This window comes from Cynocephalus volans, chromosome 8 (genome assembly GCF_027409185.1).
Source record: "Cynocephalus volans isolate mCynVol1 chromosome 8, mCynVol1.pri, whole genome shotgun sequence".
Classification (NCBI taxonomy): Eukaryota; Metazoa; Chordata; class Mammalia; order Dermoptera; family Cynocephalidae; genus Cynocephalus; species Cynocephalus volans.
In genome coordinates this window covers 75,760,041-75,783,198 of record NC_084467.1, presented here as the reverse complement: position 1 = coordinate 75,783,198, position 23,158 = coordinate 75,760,041, and the positions used below count along the sequence as shown (strand labels likewise).

Genomic DNA, 23,158 nt, shown 5'->3' with positions numbered 1-23,158 from the left:
AAGATCTACACAGTGCTACAAAGGCACCCAGAGAGACCGGTCGTCTGTGCCTAGCAGAAACCTGGTAGACTTCCTGGGCGAGGCGGTGCTGAGCAGGGTCTTGAAGGCCCAGTTGATAGACGAGGGGTGCAGAAGACACGCCCCAGCCCAGCACAGTGCGCACAGAGGGGGGAGACGTGCGGCCAGGGAGGCGGAGACTTGACAGAAACCACACACCCGGTGGGGTCACCACTGCACGATCTAACAGCCTGGGCCAGAGCACACGGAACAGGGAGAAGTCCTGCACAGGAAGTGAAAGCTCAAGAGAGATCACACACCCTGTGGTACGTGATCCACCAGCCCAGCAGAGTCCAAGCTGACCAGAAAGGTGGCTCCCCGGAGAAGCCCAAGACCCGAGGCAACCACACACACAAGGCACTAGAGGCCAACTGAGCAGTCACGGAGGGAGCCATACCAAATTGGCAACCACAGCAACATCCTAGTTAGTCATTAGTCTCAAACCGGTGGACTGTGAAATCCCCTGCCACAATGAATAAACATAAAAAAAAAGATACCAGAAATACAAAAAATCAAGAAAGTACACCACCAAAAGTTAATAAATCTCAAACTCTAGATACTATAGAACAAGAAGCCCTTGAAATAACTGACAAGGAATTTCGAGTGATAATTCTAAGGAAACTGAATGAGATACAAGAAAACTCAGCTAGACATCATGATGAAATGAGGAAAAGTATACAGGATCTGAAAGAGGAAATGTACAAGGAAATCAATGTCCTGAAAAAATATGTAGCAGAACTTGCTGAACTGAAGAAGTTATTCAGCGAAATAAAAAACACAATGGAGAGTTTAACCAGCAGGCTTGTCGAAGTTGAAGAGAGAACCTCTGAACTTGAAGATGGGCTGTTTGAAATAACACAAGCAGACAAAAAGAAAGAAAAAAGAATCAAGGACATGGAAGAAAATCTGAGAGAGATATCAGACAACCTCAAGCGCTCAAATATCCGAGTCATGGGTATTCCAGAAGGGGAGGAAAATGGAGATTCCATTGAAAACATATTCAACAAAATAGTGGCAGAAAACTTCCCAGGTATAGGAAAAATCACAGATCTTCAGATCCAGGAAGCTCAACGATCTCCAAACGTATTCAACCCAAAAAGGCCTTCTCCAAGACATGTCATAGTCAAATTGGCAAAACTCAGAGACAAAGAGAGAATCTTAAAAGCTGCAAGAGAGAAGCGTCAAATCACCTATAAGGGAGCCCCAATCAGGTTAACATCAGACTTTTCCTCACAAACCCTAAAAGCTAGAAAGGAATGGGATGATATTTTCAAAATACTAAAAGACAAAGATTGCCAGCCAAGAATACTCTACCCTGCAAGGCTATCCTTCCGAAATGTGGGGCAAATAGTATATTTCTCAGACAAACAAAAACTGCGGGAGTTCACTACCACACGACCACCCTTACAAGAAATCCTCAAGGGAGTACTGGGTTTGGTTCCTGAAAAATAGCTACCACTGCCATAAAAACCCAAGAAAAATCTAAACCCGCTAGTACAATAAAAATGGCATCCATGAAGAGAAAACAAGCTAACAAAAACACTATCTACAACCTAAGGAACCAACAAACAAAGAAACCAAACAGTAAATCAGAAAGCAAGGAACAAAAGACACCTAAGACAACCAAACAACCAATAAAATGCTAGGAATAAATCAACACCTTTCAATAACAACTCTTAATGTAAAAGGCTTAAATTCCCCAATTAAAAGACACAGACTGGCTGACTGGATCAAAAAGCAGGACCCAACTATATGCTGCCTACAAGAGACCCACCTCACCCATAAAGATTCACACAGACTAAGAGTGAAAGGATGGAAAAAGATTTACCATGCAAACAGAAAAGAAAAACGAGCTGGTGTAGCTATTCTTATATCTGACAAAATAGACTTTAAACTAAAAACCATAAAAAGAGACAATGAGGGACACTACTTAATGATAAAAGGACTGATTCATCAAGAAGACATAACAATCATAAATATGTACACACCCAATGTTGGAGCAGCCAGATTTATAAAACAAACTCTATTAGACCTAAAGAAGGAAATAGACACTAATACCATAATATCAGGGGACCTGAACACCCCACTGTCAATATTAGACAGGTCATCTCTAGGCAAAGAATCAGTAGAGAAACACAAGATCTAAACAAGACTCTAGACCAATTGGAATTGGCAGATATCTACAGAACATTCCACCTAACCATCTCAGAATATTCATTCTTCTCATTAGCACATGGATCATTCTCCAGGATAGATCACATATTAGGTCACAAATCAAGTCTCAATAAATTCAAAAAAATTGGAATTATCCCATGTATCTTCTCAGACCACAATGGATTAAAACTAGAAATTAATAACAAACAAAACTCTGGAAACTATACAAACACATGGAAATTAAACAGCATTCTACTTAATGACATATGGGTCCAAGAAGAAATCAAGCAGGAAATCAAAAAATTTATTGAAACTAATGAAAACAATGATACATCATACCAAAACCTGTGGGATACTGCAAAAGCAGTATTGAGGGGAAAATTTATTGCATTAAATGCTCACTTCAGAAGAACAGAAAGATGGCAAGTGAACAACCTAACACTTCACCTTAAAGAACTAGAAAAACAAGAACAATCCAACCTAAAGTTAGCAGACGGAAAGAAATCATTAAGATCAGAGCAGAACTGAATGAAATTGAAAACCAAAAAACAATTCAAAAGATCAATGAATCAAAAAGTTGGTTTTTGGAAAAGATAAATAAAATTGACAAACCATTAGCATGGCTAACAAAAAAAAAGAAGAGAGAAGACTCAAATAACAAAAATTAGAAATGAAAAAGGCGATATCACAACTGATTCATCTGAAATACAAGGAATCATTCGAGACTACTATAAACAACTATACACCAACAAATTTGAAAATCTGGAGGAAATGGATAAATTTCTGGACACACACAAGCTCCCAAAACTGAACCGTGAAGACGTAGAAAGTTTGAACAGACCAATAACAATAAAGGAGATTGAAGCTGTTATCAGAAGGCTCCCAACAAAGAAAAGCCCACGACCAGATGGATTCACAGCAGAATTTTACCAAACATTCAAAGAGGAATTGACACCGATTCTTTACAAACTATTCCAAAAGATTGAAACGGACGCAAATCTCCCAAACTCATTCTATGAGGCAAACATCATCCTGATACCAAAACCAGGTAAAGATATAACCAAAAAAGAAAACTACAGGCCGATATCCTTGATGAATATAGATGCAAAAATCCTCACTAAAATACTAGCAAACAGAATACAGCAACACATACGAAAAATTATTCATCACGATCAAGTGGGATTCATCCCAGGGATGCAAGGTTGGTTCGACATACGCAAATCAATAAATGTGATACACCATATTAATAAACTCAAACACAAGGACCATATGATCATCTCTATAGATGCTGAAAAAGCATTTGATAAAGTTCAGCACTCATTCATGACAAAGACCCTCTATAAGTTAGGTATAGAGGGAAAGTATCTCAACATTATTAAAGCCATATATGCCAAACTCACTGCCAATATCATCCTGAATGGGCAAAAGCTGAAAGCTTTTCCTTTAAGAACAGGAACTAGACAAGGATGCGCACTCTCACCACTCCTTCTCAACATAGTGTTGGAAGTACTAGCCAGAGCAATCAGAGAAGAGAAGGAAATAAAGGGCATCCAGATTGGAAAAGATGAAGTCAAACTGTCCCTGTTTGCAGATGACATGATCCTATATATCGAACAGCCTAAAACCTCTACAAAAAAACTGCTGGAATTGATAAATGATTTCAGCACAGTAGCAGGATACAAAATCAACACACAAAAATCAGTAGCATTTCTTTTCTCCAATAGTGAACATGCAGAACGAGAAATCAAGAAAGCCTGCCCATTTACAATAGCCACCAAAAAAATAAAATACTTAGGAATTGACTTAACCAAGGAGGTGAAAAATCTCTATAATGAGAACTACAAACCACTGCTGAGAGAAATTAGAGAGGATACAAGAAGATGGAAAGATATCCCATGCTCTTGGATTGGAAGAATCAACATAGTGAAAATGTCCATACTACCCAAAGTGATATACAAATTCAATGCAATCCCCATCAAAATTCCAAAGACATTTTTCTCAGAAATGGAAAGAACTATCCATTTATATGGAACAATAAAAGACCACGCATAGCCAAAGCAATGCTGAGCAAAAACATAAAGCTGGAGGCAAAACACTACCTGACTTTAAGCTATACTACAAAGCTATAATAACCAAAACAGTATGGTACTGGCATCAAAACATACACACTGACCAATGGAATAGAATAGAGAATCCAGAAGTCAACCCACACACTTACTGCCATCTGATCTTTGACAAAGGCACCAAGCCTATTCACTGGGGAAGGGACTGCCTCTTCAGCAAATGGTGCTGGGATAACTGGATATCCATATGCAGGAGAATGAAACTAGATCCATACCTCTCACCGTATACTAAAATCAACTCAAAATGGATTAAGGATTTAAATATACACCCTGAAACAATAAAACTTCTTAAAGAAAACATAGGAGAAACACTTCAGGAAATAGGACTGGGCATAGACTTCATGAATACGACCCCAAAAGCACGAGCAACCAAAGGAAAAATAAACAAATGGGATTTTATCAAACTAAAAAGCTTCTGCACAGCAAAAGAAACAATTAAAAGAGTTAAAAGACAACCAACAGAGTGGGAGAAAATATTTGCAAAATATACATCTGACAAAGGATTAATATCCAGAATATATAAGGAACTCAAACAACTTTACAAGAAGAAAACAAGCAACCCAATTAAAAAATGGGCAAAAGAGCTAAGTAGGCATTTCTCTAAGCAAAATATACAAATGGCCAACAGACATATGAAAAAATGCTCAACATCACTCAGCATCTGGGAAATGTAAATCAAAACCACAGTGAGATACCATCTAACCCCAGTTAGGATGGCCAAAATCCAAAAGACTCTGAACGATAAAAGCTGGCGAGGTTGCGGAGAAAAAGGAACTCTCATACATTGTTGGTGGGACTGCAAAATGGTGCAGCCTCTATGGAAAATGGTATGGAGGTTCCTCAAACAATTGCAGATAGATCTACCATACGACCCAGCTATCCCACTGTTGGGAATATACCCAGAGGAATGGAAATCATCAAGTCGAAGGTATACCTTTTCCCCAATGTTCATCGCAGCACTCTTTACAATAGCCAAGAGTTGGAACCAGCCCAAATGTCCATCATCAGATGAGTGGATACGGAAAATGTGGTACATCTACACAATGGAATACTACTCAGCTATAAAAACGAATGAAATACTGCCATTTGCAACAACATGGATGGACCTTGAGAGAATTATATTAAGTGAAACAAGTCAGGCACAGAAAGAGAAATACCACATGTTCTCACTTATTGGTGGGAGCTAAAAATTAATATATAAATTCACACACACACACACACACACACACACACACAAACCGGGGGGGGGGGGAAGAAGATATAACAAACACAACTACTTGAAGTTGATATGACAAGCAAACAGAAAGGTCATTGTTGGGGGCGAGGGGGGGAGGGAGAAGGGAGGGAGGTTTTGGTGATGGGGAGCAATAATCAGCCACAATGTATATCGACAAAATAAAATTTAAAAAAAAAAAAATTAAAAAAAAAATAAATAAAATAAAATACTAGCTATTTTCAAAGCTGAAAAAAAAAAAAGAAATGAAGGAATAAATTATTGTAAATCAAAAAGGAAATTTGTGTATTTTCTAAGATAATGGCCTTTGTAAGCACATCTCCCACTTTGGGCTCCATATTTTGGGATTGACTCCTTGGAGAATATTTCCATTATGCTCTGCCAAAACAATATATTGTTGAATTGATAATCTTTGAGTTAGTATAACACACACACACACACACACACACACACTCTGACATGTATGTATTTATAATAAACACCTCCATACCTAATCTTTCTCTTGCTTATCAATTTAAATGCATGTTATTGTAGTACCCTTCTTACCATTTCTCAGACAAATGGCTTGCTTTCAGCTTACTTTATCTAAACACATTTATCATGTCATCTTTCCATTTAAATCAAAAAGCTCCCCACTAAAGAAAAAGTGTCTTTGTGTAGGATTTAATTCTCACTATAGTCAACCACAAATTAGTTATTTGGACTTAGCTTTAATCACTCCTTTTTTTAATCCTCAGCTCTTGCTCTATTGATATGTTAACTCTCTGGTCTGCCAATGGAACTCCCCATCTACTATTAGAATAAACATTTGGGAATTTTATTCCTGGGTATGCTCAGGAATACCATATTGTAAGTATACTTCTTGATATTATTAGCATTGGAGTCATTGTTAAATTGCAAACACATTTCCCAGGGAATTTAACACTGTAACAGAGGCTCTTAAAATGAGGTCCTTGGACCAATAGAATCTGCATCTCTCTGGAACTTTTCAGAAATGCAAATTTCCCAGGCCTCCTAAGGAAGAGCCAGAATTCTGTTTTAACAAGCTCTGCAGATGATTCCTTTGCACACTAAAGTTTGAGAATGCCTCCTGTATGTCATTGTTAGTTACCAATGCATTCCAACTTAGCTAATTTCCGCATTTAGCTAAATAGTCATGTGGCAAACATTGAGAAATGAAACAAGATGCAGGTAAGTTTTATCATAGCATAGCAGGAGTTGGGGAAAGAGGAAGAAGAGCCAGGGAATAGTTGTAGAAAATATTGTCATATCTGATGGAGGCACTGAGGTGCATCAAAGATCAATTTCACCTAAATTTTTCTCAAGGTCAACTCTAGTTGAAGATAGGACTATACAACGACTGAATAAATTACATTGCAAAAGATGTTGATAGAAAATTCTGCTAACTCAGATGGTTACAGATAGGGTTATTTCCTTGCTCACTGACCCCTTAACAGAAGATTGAGTTTCCAGAACAATCCAGACTCTTGAAAAAAAGTCTTTAAGCACCATTCACTCATACAGACAAGGAAGACAGAATATGGCCAGCACTATATTGTATTTCCTGCTGGTCAGACTTGGTATCTTATACCCAAGTGATTACACCCCCTACCCCCGCACCCCCATCTCCCCACCCACTGTGGCAGTTCTAATGGCCCTTGGGCCGCAGTTCTCACGACCATATTTGCACTTTGGTCTAGCTGTTGGGAATTACTCTTTCTCTTTCCTCTTTTCCGTACCAGGGGCCCAAGTTCTACCACTTAAACCCATATAGCTGCTTGTGCTTCACCCTCTCTGGTGAGACATTCTTAATGATGCCTCCCTAAGAAACACTTGCCCAGAATTCTTGATGCTGTCCTCAACCTCCTGAATGAGGTCTCCCTAACTGGTGACAGACATTGGCTATCTAGCTGACAAACAATAATAATGACAATAAATAACATTTATTGAGTGCTTACCATGTGCTAGACACTGCACTAAGCACATTGTAGGTTTTACCTGTATAGAATTTCCTGACGGTCCTTCTACTCCATCATAATCTACATCAGTTCTTCTGGTACCTGTCCTACTGTTCCACACTGCCACAGGGATGCATACATATCCTAAGTAATGAAAATATAGGTTTACTCATAGAAACCTATGAATTACCTGCACCATTACCCAAATGTTGCAAAACTTCTGTATTTCCACTTTTTGATTCAATGACAGCAGTCACATTTGCTCCAAGAATGGCTACGTATCCTTGTAGAATTTCTGCATAAACAATCATTGGGTTGGGGAAGCTGTTTGTGTCTTTATTCACTTTAGCATTCACCACGATTGGACATACAGAAGAGTTTGCTGCCCGAGAAGTTACTGTAATAGTTAATGTTTCTGGGTTTGTTTTGGCTTGAAGTGTGTAAGTCCAAATGCCCCCCATGAAAATTTCAGTAAAAGTATAGTAAGTATCCATGGCCAAGTTATTTTCTATGTTTCCGTTAAGCAACTCTAATGTAAATCTAAAGTGTGGTGTAGAATAAGTAGGTTTTTGAGGGTTTTGAGGGTAAAAGGATGAGAGCTGATCAATTAAACAGAGTACCCCAACTAGTGTCATGCATGGTGTCTGTATTTTGCAACATCTCAGCTGTAAAAATAAGCTTTGGAAAGCTTGCCTTGGTTTCGGCCTTACTCGTTGTCCTCAGAGTCCACAGATTCTATGAACCTCATAGGGCTAAAAATGAAGGACTGTGGCTGTCTACACACCAAGTTGCACACTTTCCTCACACTTCCTCTTTAAAGTTCCTCTTAGACTAAGTAATTTTTACCCTTTTCTTCCTTCCTCCTGATGCGTAAGTTCATTTTTCCTTTTTCCTGCCATCATAATTTTCAGGATCACATAAGCATAGAAAGTGCATACAATTTGATCTTAATTTTGACGATGATACAATCATTGACACTCACATTTATAACATTAAACAATTTGTTTTCACCTTTAAAAAAAATTCAGAGGAAGTCTGAAAGCTAATTGCTTACCTTTGCAGTTTCTGGAATACCAAGATAGGTCATTTTGGGAACTGTGTCCTCTGTGAAAGTTCTTATCAGTGTTTCATTGGGATCCCAGAGAGAAATATCAGGAGCCTGTTTGTCCAATGTGATGAGAAAGAATGTATCTTTTCCCACCGTGCTATCAATTATTACAGTGCCATTCATCCAGGGATCACTGGTCAATGTTAATCCTTTACTTTCAAGCTGTTGGAATATATTTAAAAAATTAATAACTAGAGAAGAGAGTGATTTTATTCTTTTTAACTTTTAAGATTATTAATTCCTGGCCTGAGAACAAGCTTATTTATGGCATACCACCTTAGGCTTGTGATCTCTCTGAAAGCTTATTGGGATGTGACAGTTGCCAGTCAGAAAGTATGGAAATATAGATTTTGAGGAAAGGATAGGATATAATAAAAGCATTAGAGCAGGAGAATGGGTCTTAAGGTTGGAAATATGGCCTTATTATTACTTCCCAGTGTCTTACTTCCCAGATGGCAAGGCTTAAGTTTTCACAAGTGCTACAATCACAGAGAAGAATTAACTATGGGGTATTTGTGTGTGGGTGGGTGGGTGTGCATGTGTGTGTGTGTATGTGTGTGTTACCTTCAGTTTACCCATCTTTATGATGAGCAAAAAGATAATGTTTATTGATGGCTAAAGTATTTGAGTAGCGACGGAATGAGGGACCCGCCAGAGAGAAAATAAGGAGTGGCAAGTAATTGAGACAGTCACTCATAGATTATTTTCCTGATGTGAATACTTGAAATAAATTTTCACACATGGTAGAATGAGTAGCACTGGACAGATAATATGCTCATAAAGGTGGAAAGAAGTCAGATTGATAATTATGAAGGTTGGAATCCTGAGAAGTGAGGAAGTAAAACATAGGACCTTCCTCTGAGAGCAGCTTTAAAGAAAGTTTTTCACGTCTTTGTGGATAGCTCATAGTCAAGGAAACCTGACTTTATCCCTGACCAAGAAGGTGCTCCCTAGGAGGGGTAGCATTTCTGGAACAATGGGAAACCCCACTTCTACTCCAACCTAATCCTAAACCACTAGTGCTGATAAGATGTAAATTCTACACTGAAACATCATTGTTATGGCAAAAATCTCAGTTCCCTGTTAAGTGAATGTGTCTTTGAGTGGACAAAAGTACTATTACCTATTTAAATCTGAATGTGAATGACTTTTTTAGACTCCTCATCGGGAAAGTCTAAGAAAGTTAAAAGGCTTAGTCTGTATAGTAGGAGTAGGGGCAAATAACCGAGTAAAGAGTGGGTCACAGACTTTCCTTTGTCTTCCAGCTGCCACCGTCCAGGTCCAAGTTCACATCAACTCAGATTATTGTAAAATGCTTTAAATGGTCAATATTCTTTCTCACAACCTATCCATCATGTACATAAAGCCACATTAACTTTGCAAAAATTTTCTTTTTTCTGGATATTTCTCTATTTAAGAATCTACTACAGGTATTTCACGTGAGGGAAACAAAGTGTCCTTCCTGCCCCTTCCACACCTTTTAAAAAGTCCATTCTAAAAATTTTGACCACCTTCTGTATGCAATGGTCTCCTTTCTAGCTGATTTCCCATATTCTACTCTTCTGTTTTAACTGCCTTTGTAATATTCCATTTGAATGTTCCACCATCCACTCAGTTACTAAAGTTAAAACAGAGCACAAAATGATGTCCTCAAAATCAGTTCTCTTTCCTCACTTGTCGATTTCAGACAGTGCAATCATTATTCTCTCAGTAAACCAGGTTGAATACCTAAGAAATGAACTTTATTATTTTAAAATTTATTTTCTATACACTGCCAGACTAGATCTCAAACCAGTTTTTAAGATGTTTGAAAGGATAAATCTGCAGAATAGATCTCCAAATCAATCTTCACATATTATCCTAACCCCACAACCTACAACTTCTTTACTACTCATTGTTGGGGAGTAGAGGAAAAATAGGTTTGTTTAATGATCATGGCAAGTTTTAATGTAGGCAGTGACTTGATGAACTAGAAGATAAAGACAAAAGTCTTGGCATGCAGTGACATGATATAGACTTGGTGGGCAAAGATTTGAAGAGAAACAAATTTTTCGTGAAACATATTTTGAAGGAAACTGGTTGTGCTGATGTAGATGGGACATGAATGAAGAAAAAGAATCAAAATTAACTCAAAGGTTTTGAATCTAAGTAACAGAAAATGGTGGTGTTATTGAAACACACTGAAGGAGGAGTTGAGTTCAGAAGAGAGCCAGGGAAAAAAGTGGTTGAAGAGCTAAGAAAAGCCTTAGGCTTGTAGATATACAGTGATTATTCACCCTCTCTTTCTCATGCTTAATTTATTTCCAAGATACATTTCTTCCATTTCCAAACCAGGTTCTTGAGTTCATTTATTTAATTTAAATCTATTTCACAGAAATGAAGGGTGAGGAAAGCCTGGAAGCATGAGATTTTCTTTACATGCATTTGTAGAAAAACAGATGCTATATTATTGAACAAAGTCTATTATTGTTGGAAAATTTGACATTATTAGGTCTTGATGTTATCCCTTAAGCAAACACTATTGGAAAAGGAAAATAAACGGTATGTCTGCTATTTCACCTCTTGTTTCACCATTTATTTTGTTTATATCTAAAGAATAATTTCAATTTCAGACTGACATTTTGATTCTAATTAAGAATTTACTTTGAGAAAAATATAGAACTCAAAACTTATGACCATTAAATTCTTTTTCTTGTTTATGTTAAATACAAACACAAAAGCCTGAGGAGTGGGAACTCTGACCTGAAGTGACTTCTGGGAGACATGGGTGTTTCCTGATGTAAGGGCCCCAAAAGCATCAATGAGGCCGTTGCTCTGGGCTTCATCTGAAGCATAATAATGGCTTCCTCCTAAAATGTAAATGCATTAACTAGGTTGTTCTCTAGAAAATAAGTAGTTTTTCACATTTAAGTGATTAATAAGGTAACAGTTTAAACAAAATCATATTTGCAATATGTATTATTAAAATAGACCCAAAATCAGATAGGTGTAAAGATTACCTCCGAAGTGCTAATTTAAAAATGTCACAACTAGGAAGCATAGTCTATCTTAATACCTCAGTATCGAAATCTTAGCTAGCTGAAATGCATGAAATAACCGTAGAATATGAAAGAAGAGGTTACAATTCCATGTATTAAAGCTCACAGACTTCACACTGCCCTTTAAGGGAATTAATCACTTTTATTTGAGACAGTTTTACCAAAGTTGGCTTTTGCATTTTTCAGCCAGAGTACATCAGAATCAGAAAATTAGAAAGATTATAGAGCTGCTATATTTAGGTATCTTGACAATAACTGGCAATGAGGAGATAGAAAAATGGTAAGCAATTGAGACGAGCCCAATAAAGTTCTACTTTTAGGTGAAAAAGTTCTACATTTATGCACTGCTGTTAAAGGACTGCAATATAGAGGTCATATTTTACCTGTTAAAGTGCTCATCTCTATTACTGCTTGATCAGCAGATGGTCCCAAAGCAATAAAATGAACAATGGCTCTGCTTTGTTCCACTCGGTCAACACAAGTGCCTACAGAGCTATTCTCCCCATCAGAGTAGCACTATTTCAGATCCATCTATTTCAGAGTATAACTCTCCAATCACCTGCAAACATAATTCAGAGCACAATCACTACCAGGCATTTCTATATCCAATAGGCCAATAAGAAATCAGGGAAAAAAATGACAGAGAAAATAAATGAAAGTGTGCAGAATAGAAGAGATAGCCTTAGTTTTAAAATCAAAGAACCTGCAATCAACAATCCCTAGGGAATCTTAAACATGAATCTTTCTTCTGTCCCTGTGCTGCAAGAAATATTTATTCAAATGAAATTAGGTGGGAGCAGAGCTTTGGAAAATCCTGCCTAGACTAAATGACAGTGACATCTCAGCCTGAGAAACTCAGCTCAGACAGATTCCCAAAATATAATTATAGAATGTGGCATTAAAATTTTTTCTGCTTTCTTTGACGGGACTACTCTCTGACAGACATTCAGTCTATAAAGTCTGTTGCATATACAACTAGATACATTAAGAATCCATCTCAACTTAAAAAAAAGTCAATGATTCCAAATTAGGAAACCCTCAGTATGCTTATATATATATAAATATGGAAAGTTCTAAGCATGTTGTTGTTAAGGACCTTATTATATAATTTTTAGTTTAGTTCTAATGTTATTAGCACAGAAATAAACATATCTGGTGGTGGTCAAAGAATACATGAATTAATGAGTTCGATTTGTAGATTAAATCTTTTTCCTGTAAAGTCAAACAGTTTGAAACAGAGTCCTGTATCTAGGGGCTTGCCAGAGGATAAAAAGAAAGCCCAGAATAGCAACTATATTTCTTTATTTTTTGTCTGACAGCTTTAATTGGTGGTTGCTTCTTGAGGCACCATTTTGAGAAACTGAGTCTGAGCCAAGCAGAAAAAAAATGCCAGATTATCAGTAGCTTTCTTGGGCATGGAGTGGAGGTGTGTGTGATCTGCAAAAGAAAGTTTTGAATATAGAAATCCCTAATAAAGCTGGTATCAGGAAACAAATTGAACATGCTCGTTACAATTTTTGCATATTTTGAGGCAAAGAATGACTTATATATATTGCAATATTTGGAAAATATTCTCTGACATGCATTGAAACCAAATTGAAAAATAAAAAAATGCTTTTATACATTTATAGCATTTATACAGCATCCCTTTCACACTCCTCCTACATCTGAGTGCTAAATGAAGATCCAAAGATAACGTAGAGTTTTCTTTCCTTCACCTCTTCCTTGTATTAGTTTATTCACCGAGCACTTCCAACTGTTTTGGGGATTCAGTAGGAACTACATGATTCCTGCAATCATGGAGAGAATTTAATTCAATTTAATAGTATTTATTGAGCTTTTGTCAGAGACTGAGAAAATATAGATGAGCAACAAAGACACAGCTAATATATATGGCAGAGTATTCTCTAATTCAAGAGAAATAACAAAATATTACAGTGTTACCATTTACTAAACATTTGCTGTGTTAACTGTGTTCTATACATTACATGATTTAATCGACGTCAAAGCTCCCAAACTTCCTCGTTTGCCACTTTTACTCCCTACAATTTATTTTACATAAGGCAACGAGAGTCATCTTCCAAAAACACTTTAAACCCTTCAGTAGCTTCTGTTGTGCTTAAAACAAAATACAAACCTCTTATGTTTTTTGAATCTTTGAAAGACCTAGCCATTGTCTAGCTCTCCAGCCACATTTTAAACCCCCTAATTTGCCAAACTCCAGTGTCACTAGCTTCTACCATTTATTAGAATAATCCAGTTTTTTACTACCTTGTACTTTCCTTTCTGTCTTAACCAGTGTTTCCTTCTCATTCTTTGTCTTAGCTTAAATGTCACCTTTTAGAAAATGCCACCATGGCCTTTCTACCTATGGTAATTTCCCTCCTTTCTTAGTTATTCATTATCACATCACTCTGTTAGGTTCCTCCACAGCATTAGCTCCATAATCTGCAATTATTGTTTTTGTTTATCTATGTATTATCTGTTCCCCACTGATATAACATGTAACACAAGAGTGGAGAAGCTTTGCTTGGCACATAACAGGCAGCCGATAAATACATTTCAAATAAATTAAAACTTGAACAATCCTATGTGTTAGCTTTAATTTTCCCATTTTGCTGATGAGGCAATAGAAGACTAGAAGGTTAAAAATCATGCCTAGGGTCACAAAGCTAATAAATGACAATTACCATTTGAATGTAGGCCCTCATGTTAGAAACCTATACCGAAATGTTATACAATTCATAAAAGAGAGAGATTCAATAGGGTTGGAAGTAGAAGGAAGGCTACACAAAGGAGAAAGGATTCTGAAAAACTGGTGGAATTTTAACATGCAAAGATGAGAAAGAAGGAAGCATTTTAGGCAGAGGAATTGTGTGTGCCAGGGTGTGGAGTATAACATGTGCAGTGAATTGGTTGGAGGACAGAGTATCAGGAGAGGAGAACTGAGAAATAAGGCAGGAAAGATAGGTAAGGGCAATTTTACTGGGCAGTGGGCAGTTTTTGAATAATATCAGACTGAGAAATTCAGACTTAATTTTATAGATTATGAGAAGACAGTGAAGATTTCTAAGCAGGAAAATGACACAATTGGTATTAATTATGAGATAAGGATGACGATCTGGATAGAAATAAGATTTATAATAACAGTTATTGTGAGTGGTCTTACTATGTAAATGTATCATTTAATCCTCATAATAATCCTATGATGTGGGTATTCCTATCTCCTATATGTATTTTATACATAAGGCACTGAGAGTCCAAAGAGACTAAAAATGTTCCCTAAGATTACGTAGCTAGTAAGTAGCACATGCAGTACTCTGACATCAAAGTTCATGCTCTAACTTGTTTGATTTACTCTAAATATGACAATAGTCCCTGTTACATTTGCCTTAGTAGATAAACATTGATTTGTCCTAACTGAATGTCACAGAAACTAAAATAAGAACTGGTCCAAAGTGTAATCTTACCATATAACTTGTTTCACCCAAAGGTGATGGCTTTTGCACTTATACACACTTGTTTATTTAACTGACATTTATGGAGCACCAACTATTGTATGGTAACGAGATAGCAAAGTCCTTGATCTCACTGGGTTTTTAATGTAGTGATAATTTGTAGTCATTTGTTCATCCACAGTTTATTCATTGATTCACTCACTAATCCCTAAAAAAACCCAAGTGATTTATCTTCTGTGTTCTTAGTCCTGTGCTTCTGAGTATTAATTATATTTAAATTTGGCAGCAAGTATGTGCAGCAGTACTTATCATAAAAATGTCCTGAAAACAAAAAAAGAACAAAATGTATTTGCATTATGACTTTCACCTCAAATGCGGCTTGAATTCCACTGCAGATGGAAGTTCCTCCAGAAGCTGCTGTAGGTAAGCTCTCCAAGAGCTTGCTTCTTTCGGTGCTGCTTATTATTTGAATCAGCTTACTTTTAATACTGGTTTTACTATCAAAGTGAACCATCCCCACCCAGGATCCATTCTCAACAGTCTGCAGCAGAAAATGTTTTGCAGCTTGATTCATTCGATTTAGGTGATCAGAAGACAGAATAAAAAAGGACAAGAAAAACAACCAAGTGGTTTTCAACTGGAAGATAATAGCAGATCACACAAAATGTGTGAACAGAATTTATGGGTGATAATTTTTCTATGAATAGTAATTGGTGCTGTTAAAGAAAGCAATTATCATTTTTTCAATTGGTAAAACTGAAAAATATTATTATGTGCATTACGAGACACATATCGCACAGTGAGTAGCACAGGCTCTTAACTAGAGCTGATTTTTGGTACCCAAGTTAGAGATGGAAGGTAGGGTGGGGATTCAATTGGAATTGGGGTGATGATTCACATCTTAAAGACTGTCTAATTACTCCTGAAAGCTGTTGTACCTGTTGTCCTCAGATGAAACTATACGCCAGAGCCCACGAATCAAACTAGACTATCGCGGATCCAGCTGGGGACTGGAATCGCCCCATTAAATGAGGTCTAGATTCCCCAAAAGGTGAAACTTACCTGTGATACGGTCAGGCTGCAGCTAAATTCTGACAGACCCAGTCCCTACGTCCCCCCTTTCTTCTCCTGCCCCTGACCTTTCCCCACCACTTCTCCACACAGGTTAATTGGAATTGGTTCTTCGGTAACCCATCAGGACTCACATCCCTCTTCCTCAGGAGAATGCCCAGGATGGAAGCCTCTTCCTACATCTGACATCTTCAGTTCCTCATCACCACACTGATCTGTCGTACTTCCCCCCAACACATGCCCACGTTTCCCTCTGAACTCCCTGAACCAAATCATAGTGAGAAACATTTTCTACATCCCCATCTTCGAGGGCTTTCTCCACCACTTTGCTTTACCTTTAAGCCTGGCCCTCCCTGCACCCTGTCTGGGGAAGGCTGCCCATCTCCCCCCAGTTGGGAGCCTCACCTCTTCCCAGTGACACTTCCTAGACCACTCATATGCCACTGTCTGGCACTTTTTTGCCCTCTCTGAAACGCTGTGTTATTGTGGCTCATTTCACTCACCTGTATCAGCCTCTACCCTTTTCGATAACCACCCACCCCTCATTTGTTGAAGACATTATTCCTAGTCTTCAGCATGCTCTGTTCTACCTCAAATGTTCCATCCTTCTGGGTGTATTATCACACTGTATCTGGTTGTTTTACAGTCCATTCATTTTAACAGTGATTTATTGATCACCCCTATGTGATAAGCCCTGTTTTAGGCAATGGGAATACAAAGACGAATAAGGCTTGGCACCAAGTCCTAGAGGAGCCTGCAGTCCAGCAGGAGAGAAGTGTGATGTGTAATTTCAATATAATATACAGTAATAGAGGTATGCACAGTATATAACGGAAACCAGCAGAAGGGCCATTAGCACAGCCTGGAAGCCCAGGCCATCTCCTCCTGGAGGAAGTTGGTGTCTTTCCCAAATTTGGGAGGACAAGTATGACTTAATCTGGAGATGGGGAAAGGGAGAGAAAGCTTTCTTTATTGTGAACTTCTCAAGGACATGGATCTCTGTTCTCAGAGTCTTGCACAATGCCCGTCATCCACTGGATGATACTGGAAGAAATGAATGGTTTCACCTGACCATATGATGGTACTTTATGCCCCCATGCAATTCAGAATAATTCAGGTGCAGATAAAAGTCAGTGTGTTCTTAGTCGTTCAATCACTCCCTAGTCCTTACATCCAGAAAAAATGGGTCCATTAACTTACTGACATGCTTCCAGACTTATCAAGAACCAAGCACACTATTCTTTGTCTGATCCTCAGCAATGAGAAGACAGGGGGAGGGGGTGGTGTCTCCATAGGCTGAGTGTTACTAAAATCTTCAGAATTGCTGATCACCTCCCATATGCTTCTGTAATTACACTTTTCATTGTGTAGGCTTGGAGCTTCTCAGTTATGATTTTCTTCATCACAGAATTCAGTAGTCTAAAAGGTTAATAAAATGAAAAATTAATTTTAATATAACATGCATAAAAATATTAATACAAACTTGAAAAAATTAAAAATGTGTTCAGCAAATATGTTGTTTTGATAAACCAGTTGATAATGAAATATGATTCACTGAAAATATTATAGTAAGGTGGATTTACCATAGTAATAATAGCAATAATAATAACAGATAACACTAGTTGAGTGCTAACTACGTGTCAGCCAGTGTTCAAAGAACTCTATATTTGTATATTTAATTCTCAGGTCACCTGGACAGATATTTTATAAACATGGTAATATGTGCTTTGATTACAAATTCTGGAAGCAATGACTGGCATATTTACAGAATCAGTACTTGCATAAACATTATGGATGTCTTTTCTCTCTGAACTTTATCAGGGAAGAATTGACAATCTTTCTCATACAGGTTTGTTTTAGAATTCATTCTGCATGTTCTAGTGATAGCTGCCTTCTTGACACGTATAAACCCTATTCAAACCAGAGATACCTGTGGAACATCTGAAAATATGTGACAGTTAATCTTTTTTAGTGGACAGTCTTTGGGGCAACTTAATCATTAAAAATTGTTTTAAAATCCTAAGTGGTTCTATTCATAATTATCTTTATATCAAGGTGTTTATTCTTCTATGAGTAACGTGCACATCCTATTCTGACAGCAAAGTTTAAGAGTTCCAATAGAAAGAATTAACTATTTTTCAAAAAACTGTAGAGAGAAATTTTAAGTGGAACCTCCTAGTATAAACAATGGCTGGGTTTTTTCAGGAATTAAGGCCAATGGTCTCTTGCTTAGACTCAGATGGCTGGAGCCTTCTCTTTCCTAAATATCTTTCCTATTGGCCTTCTGGTGGTAAATGCACTGCAGCCTTCTGGACCAGAGAACTTGTGAAACCACTTACTGTACGTATTACCGTAGCTTGGAGTTATTTGAACATTTCTTTTCAAAGATATCCCCAAAAGATTGGGATGTGGCATAGACATAAGTGTTTTGGTTATTTAGAAACATTTTTATCAAAAGGGAAATGTGACCAGAAACAGTGAGATGCTGCCAAAAGAGACAGTAGAATAAACAATGGTGAAGGCATTTTAGACATATATTTTATTGCATGGAATTGGCCACAGGTGGCAGTGATTACAACAAATTGCTGAGATATGAATATATTTCATCTTTCCAACGTGCTTCCAGTTCCCATTCAGGAAGTGATAACCAGAATTTCATTTAGTCAGTTTGGGAGTCTCCTAAATATGTCCATACTTCTATTGCCCCAAAACTAGGTGAATATAATGACACTATCTATATGAAGAATCATGATGAATGTTCTGCAGCAGAGACTAGACATTTAGTGGGAATGGGATGTAAGCAATCATAATAAATGTAGTAGTCTTCAAAATACATGTCCTGAAACTGGTTCAATGGGGCAGAGGAAAGGCTTTTGTCTAAATCGTGTATCTTTCAGTTTGCACATTTGTGACAAGTCCCCAGCCCCAGCAAGGCATCCAACATGGATGTCTGATGACACCTAGTTTTAAACCAATGCTGCAACCGTTCTGCTGTTTTGATCTCAGAACAAAGAGAATTGTCTATTATTAACTTGATGCTAGGTTGGTAGTTTAAAATAACCTTTATAAATCTCTGAGAAGTTCCTGTTCGAGTCCTTGAATCTGTTTGATTTCTTACTTAGCCTACATTTAGCACTACTTAACCATTTTTGTTCATTCTTGTGTAATGTGAATAACTTTGATCTTCTGGTGTATAGTAAATCCACTTACATAGTACTTCAGTGCAAATGAGTTCTGGCAGCTATGGTAGAGAGGTGTAAAATATGTCAAATTGCCAACCAAATGCTTGCCATTGAAGATATGTGTACTTTAAAGAAAGCACCACTTTATGACATAGCACCTATTATCTGAATTGGGACAAAAGTGAACTATTGGCAATTGAAAGAAATTAAAGTAAGAAAAATAAGAAAAGTTAAAATCCCGAAGTCATTTAAGAAAATTTAAATAGACACGCCTTGTTGCTTCAATTTTTTCTGCATTAGAGCTGTAGAAAGGCTTATCTTCATTTTACTCATCAAACACTCCCCAGCGAAGATGGGCCTGCTCATGGATAAATACTCTACCTGTGGGAAAATATTTCAAATACACAGTCATAATTCAAATGTCAAAATTTGTCTCACAAATATTTTAAGATTTTTCTCTCAATATATTTAGATTTAGTGTTTAAGTAACTATCAAAATTTATATTTTTGTTTACAAAAGCATATTGGATTAAATTACATTATACTGTTATGTTATATAGTATATTATCTTTTTTATTCCACATGTTAAATCAACGAAGCATTTATGGAGTATAAACTATGGGCAGAATAGACTGGGATGTGGGTTTTGGTTTTTGAGAGGTAAAAGATCTTAGATATTATAAGGTTTATGTCTCTCCAAATCTCAACCCTACCAACACAATCAGATATACAGTATATCTGTTGTCCTAAAAGGTCATGGGGATGCAACTGGAAAAAAAATGTCTAAAAACACTCCTTAGGAGGCTGATAATGAGAAAAAAAACACATGTAAAAACCCTGCTATAGAGCACATATAATTTTGGAGATGTTGAAATGCAGTGATTCATTTATGGTACTTAGCACATATAAGCATTAATTATAATTAACTATTATTATTATTTATATAGATTCAGGGCAATACTAGGTAATAGGTAATATAATGATAAGTAAGATACAGCCCTTGACTTGGAGGAGTTTAGAGAGAAGGCGTCAGAATAAAAAAAATTTTTTTTCGTAAGAATTTTAGGGTGAATGGAAAATAAAGGTAAATCAACAGCCTGAGATGCAGAAAGAAAAAATAAATGGAACTTTTGTTTTAGCAATGTTGGAAAAAACGTCAGAAGAAACAGAAATGGAGAAGAGACTGGAAACAAAATCTGCTCTACTACAATGTGTATTTCTGCAGCTCAATAATTATCTAATACAAATCTGAAAATAGGGGGGTAATATTAGTATTATGAAGAAATCATGTTTCTTCTATAAATTCTTGCAACACAAAATGTAGTCCTGGATCAGCAGCATCAACATCAGTAGGGAGCTTGTGAGAAATGCAAACTCCTACTCTCACCCTAAACCTACTGAATCATAATCCGCATATCAACAAGGTCCCTGTCATTCCTCTATACATTAAACTTTAAACACTGGCTTAAGGTTTCCTAGGCAAATGGAAACAAATTAGTGAAAGTGGAATTATAACCTTCAGTATGGAAGGAAACAGCCTTTATATCACCTGCTGCAATAGGAATTTGGTGAATTTTGAGGAACTTTAAAACTGCCTGTATGTGGCTCTCTTCTCAGAGAGGTCCACTCTCAGGCTTTCTTCTCAGGTTGCCCTGCCTCCCACACCCACCTTAAAAGCAGCCCCTCCCACTCTATTCCCGTCTACATCATTGTCTCATTTCAGGCTTGCCCTGTTCTCATTTCTAATAGTGTTTCCAGGTCTCTCTCTCTCTCTCTCTCTCTCTCTCTCTCTCTCTCTCTGTGTGTGTGTGTGTGTACTTTTTTTACCGGTTGTAGCAGCCTCTAGCCATGCTATGTTGCCACCTGGTGGGCCCAAATGATATTTCTAGGTACCTATTGTTACTGTTGTGGTTATCATTGTTATTACAAAATTGCATATGAGGGTACTTCAAAAAGTTCATGGAAAAATAGAGAAAGATAATATGAATCCTATGAATTTTTTGAAGCACCCTTGTAGATTTTGAGAGCTCTCTTCCTAATCTTATTTTTCCAAAAGCCTTGTTTTTAGGACTTGGTTTGCAGAATGTGAGTTTTTTCACAAACGCATAGATCACATTATGGAAGAAATACTTGTGTAAGACGAAAGGAGAAACTGTCAGTATAATGGAATAGGGCTGAGGTGCTGGATATGGAAAAAAAGACCAAGAGCTCAGATGGAAATGTAGACCTTAAAAGCTGGAGAAAATCTTTGTCTTCTAAGACAGCTGAAGGTAAGAGAGGTGAAGGAGTACATGAGTTTGGAAATAGAGAGGAGGAAGATAGGAGCCTCTATTTTCTCTGGGCTTTGCTGTGGATAGAACGTTCCCCCAAACTAATTGAAGCTTAATCTCTACCCTAAGTGTTAAGGGTGGGAAATCCTATTACGGTAATTGAAAGTTGGGGCCTTAAAGAGGTGATGGGATTGTGAGGACTGTGTCCTCATGAATGGATTGGTCCATTCATGGAGTAATGGACATGGTTCTGAAGCCTTTAAAAGGAGAGCAACTGAGAAGCTTAGCTCTCTCTTGCTCAGCCATTTTGCCATGTGACACCCTGCATTGCTGTGGAGCCACCACCGATAAGGCCCTCACCAGATATGTTCCCTGGACTTTGGACTTCCCAGCCTCCAAAACTGTAAGAAATAAGTTAAATTTCTCTATACATTACCCAGTTTCAGGAATTCTGTTGTAAGTAACAGAAACAGACTCATACAGGCGTCTACTGATTGATGGGAGGGGAAGAGTGGCTAGCGATCTTGAGAAAAATGGTAGAAGTTTTAGAATAGCTGCTATAGGAAATGAGAAAGGGAGCTGAGAAGAGCCAAGTAAAAATATTGTAGAGTAGCTTTGAGTACTTCACTGAGTATAGAAAGTGTTTTTGTAATGATGCCAATTAGTTGTGCAACTTTCTTCAGCAACCTTGAGGATCCAAACATATGAGGATCCAAAATAAATAAATAAATAAATAAAATTTAAAAAAAGAAAAGAAAGAAAAAGAAAAAAAAACTGATTAGATAATTCAGTATCGGGGATAGTAAATTGAATAAGATCTAAGGTAAGAGTGATGAGGAAATTGAAGTATTTATACTCGTCGTTGAAATGGCTTGAGACAGGGTAACTAGGCTTGTGATCCACAGCGACTTTATTTTCCCTGCAGGAGACATTTTGTTACAAGGCAGTTGTACTTTTCCACTCCTCAGTAGTGAGGTCTGCAGACCTCATGATTACCCCTTGGCCCTGATAAAAATAGCTAAGGAAAAAACAGTTCTTGCAGAAACTAAGATAATAGGAGACAAGCCATTTCTGCAGGAGCCAAGATAGGAGGGAAATGGTATTTGCTGAACTACAAAACCCCCAACCCAAGGTTTGTTAAAATACAACTGTTACTTTTGTTTAAACCATATCATTATGTGCCCATTTTTTCTTTTCCCATAACTACAGAGGTTAAATTACAGATTAACTTGAAGACTCTTTTAGGAGTTACAGGCAAGATGCTCCTGGAACTGACCTCCCTTGAGACCACTGGAAAAATACAGAAATCATCATAGTAAGATACAGATGTCAGTTGAGGAACTGCTTGCCTTTAAAAATCCTTCCCCAACTTTCCTCAAAGAGCCACCTTCTCTGTAGTTACCCCCATTATGCATAAGCTTTCTTTTCTTAATAAAGTGTTGCTTGCCTAAAGTTCCACTGGGTACTTCATTCATTTCTTTAATGATGGAACCCGAGAACCTAAT

General features: G+C 37.3%; 1 protein-coding gene across 1 annotated transcript in view; it reads right to left on the bottom strand.

The window, feature by feature from the left end:
- LOC134384196 (calcium-activated chloride channel regulator 4-like) overlaps positions 1 to 23,158 on the bottom strand; it is a 46,134-nt gene that overhangs the window by 17,490 nt on the left and 5,486 nt on the right. The window contains 11 exon segments of the mRNA XM_063105787.1: positions 7,567 to 7,670; positions 7,717 to 7,982; positions 8,579 to 8,796; positions 11,377 to 11,483; positions 12,056 to 12,183; positions 12,185 to 12,231; positions 15,492 to 15,726; positions 17,403 to 17,620; positions 17,979 to 18,087; positions 18,089 to 18,142; positions 19,656 to 19,785. Coding sequence (XP_062961857.1) covers positions 7,567 to 7,670; positions 7,717 to 7,982; positions 8,579 to 8,796; positions 11,377 to 11,483; positions 12,056 to 12,183; positions 12,185 to 12,231; positions 15,492 to 15,726; positions 17,403 to 17,620; positions 17,979 to 18,087; positions 18,089 to 18,142; positions 19,656 to 19,785 — 1,616 coding nt within the window.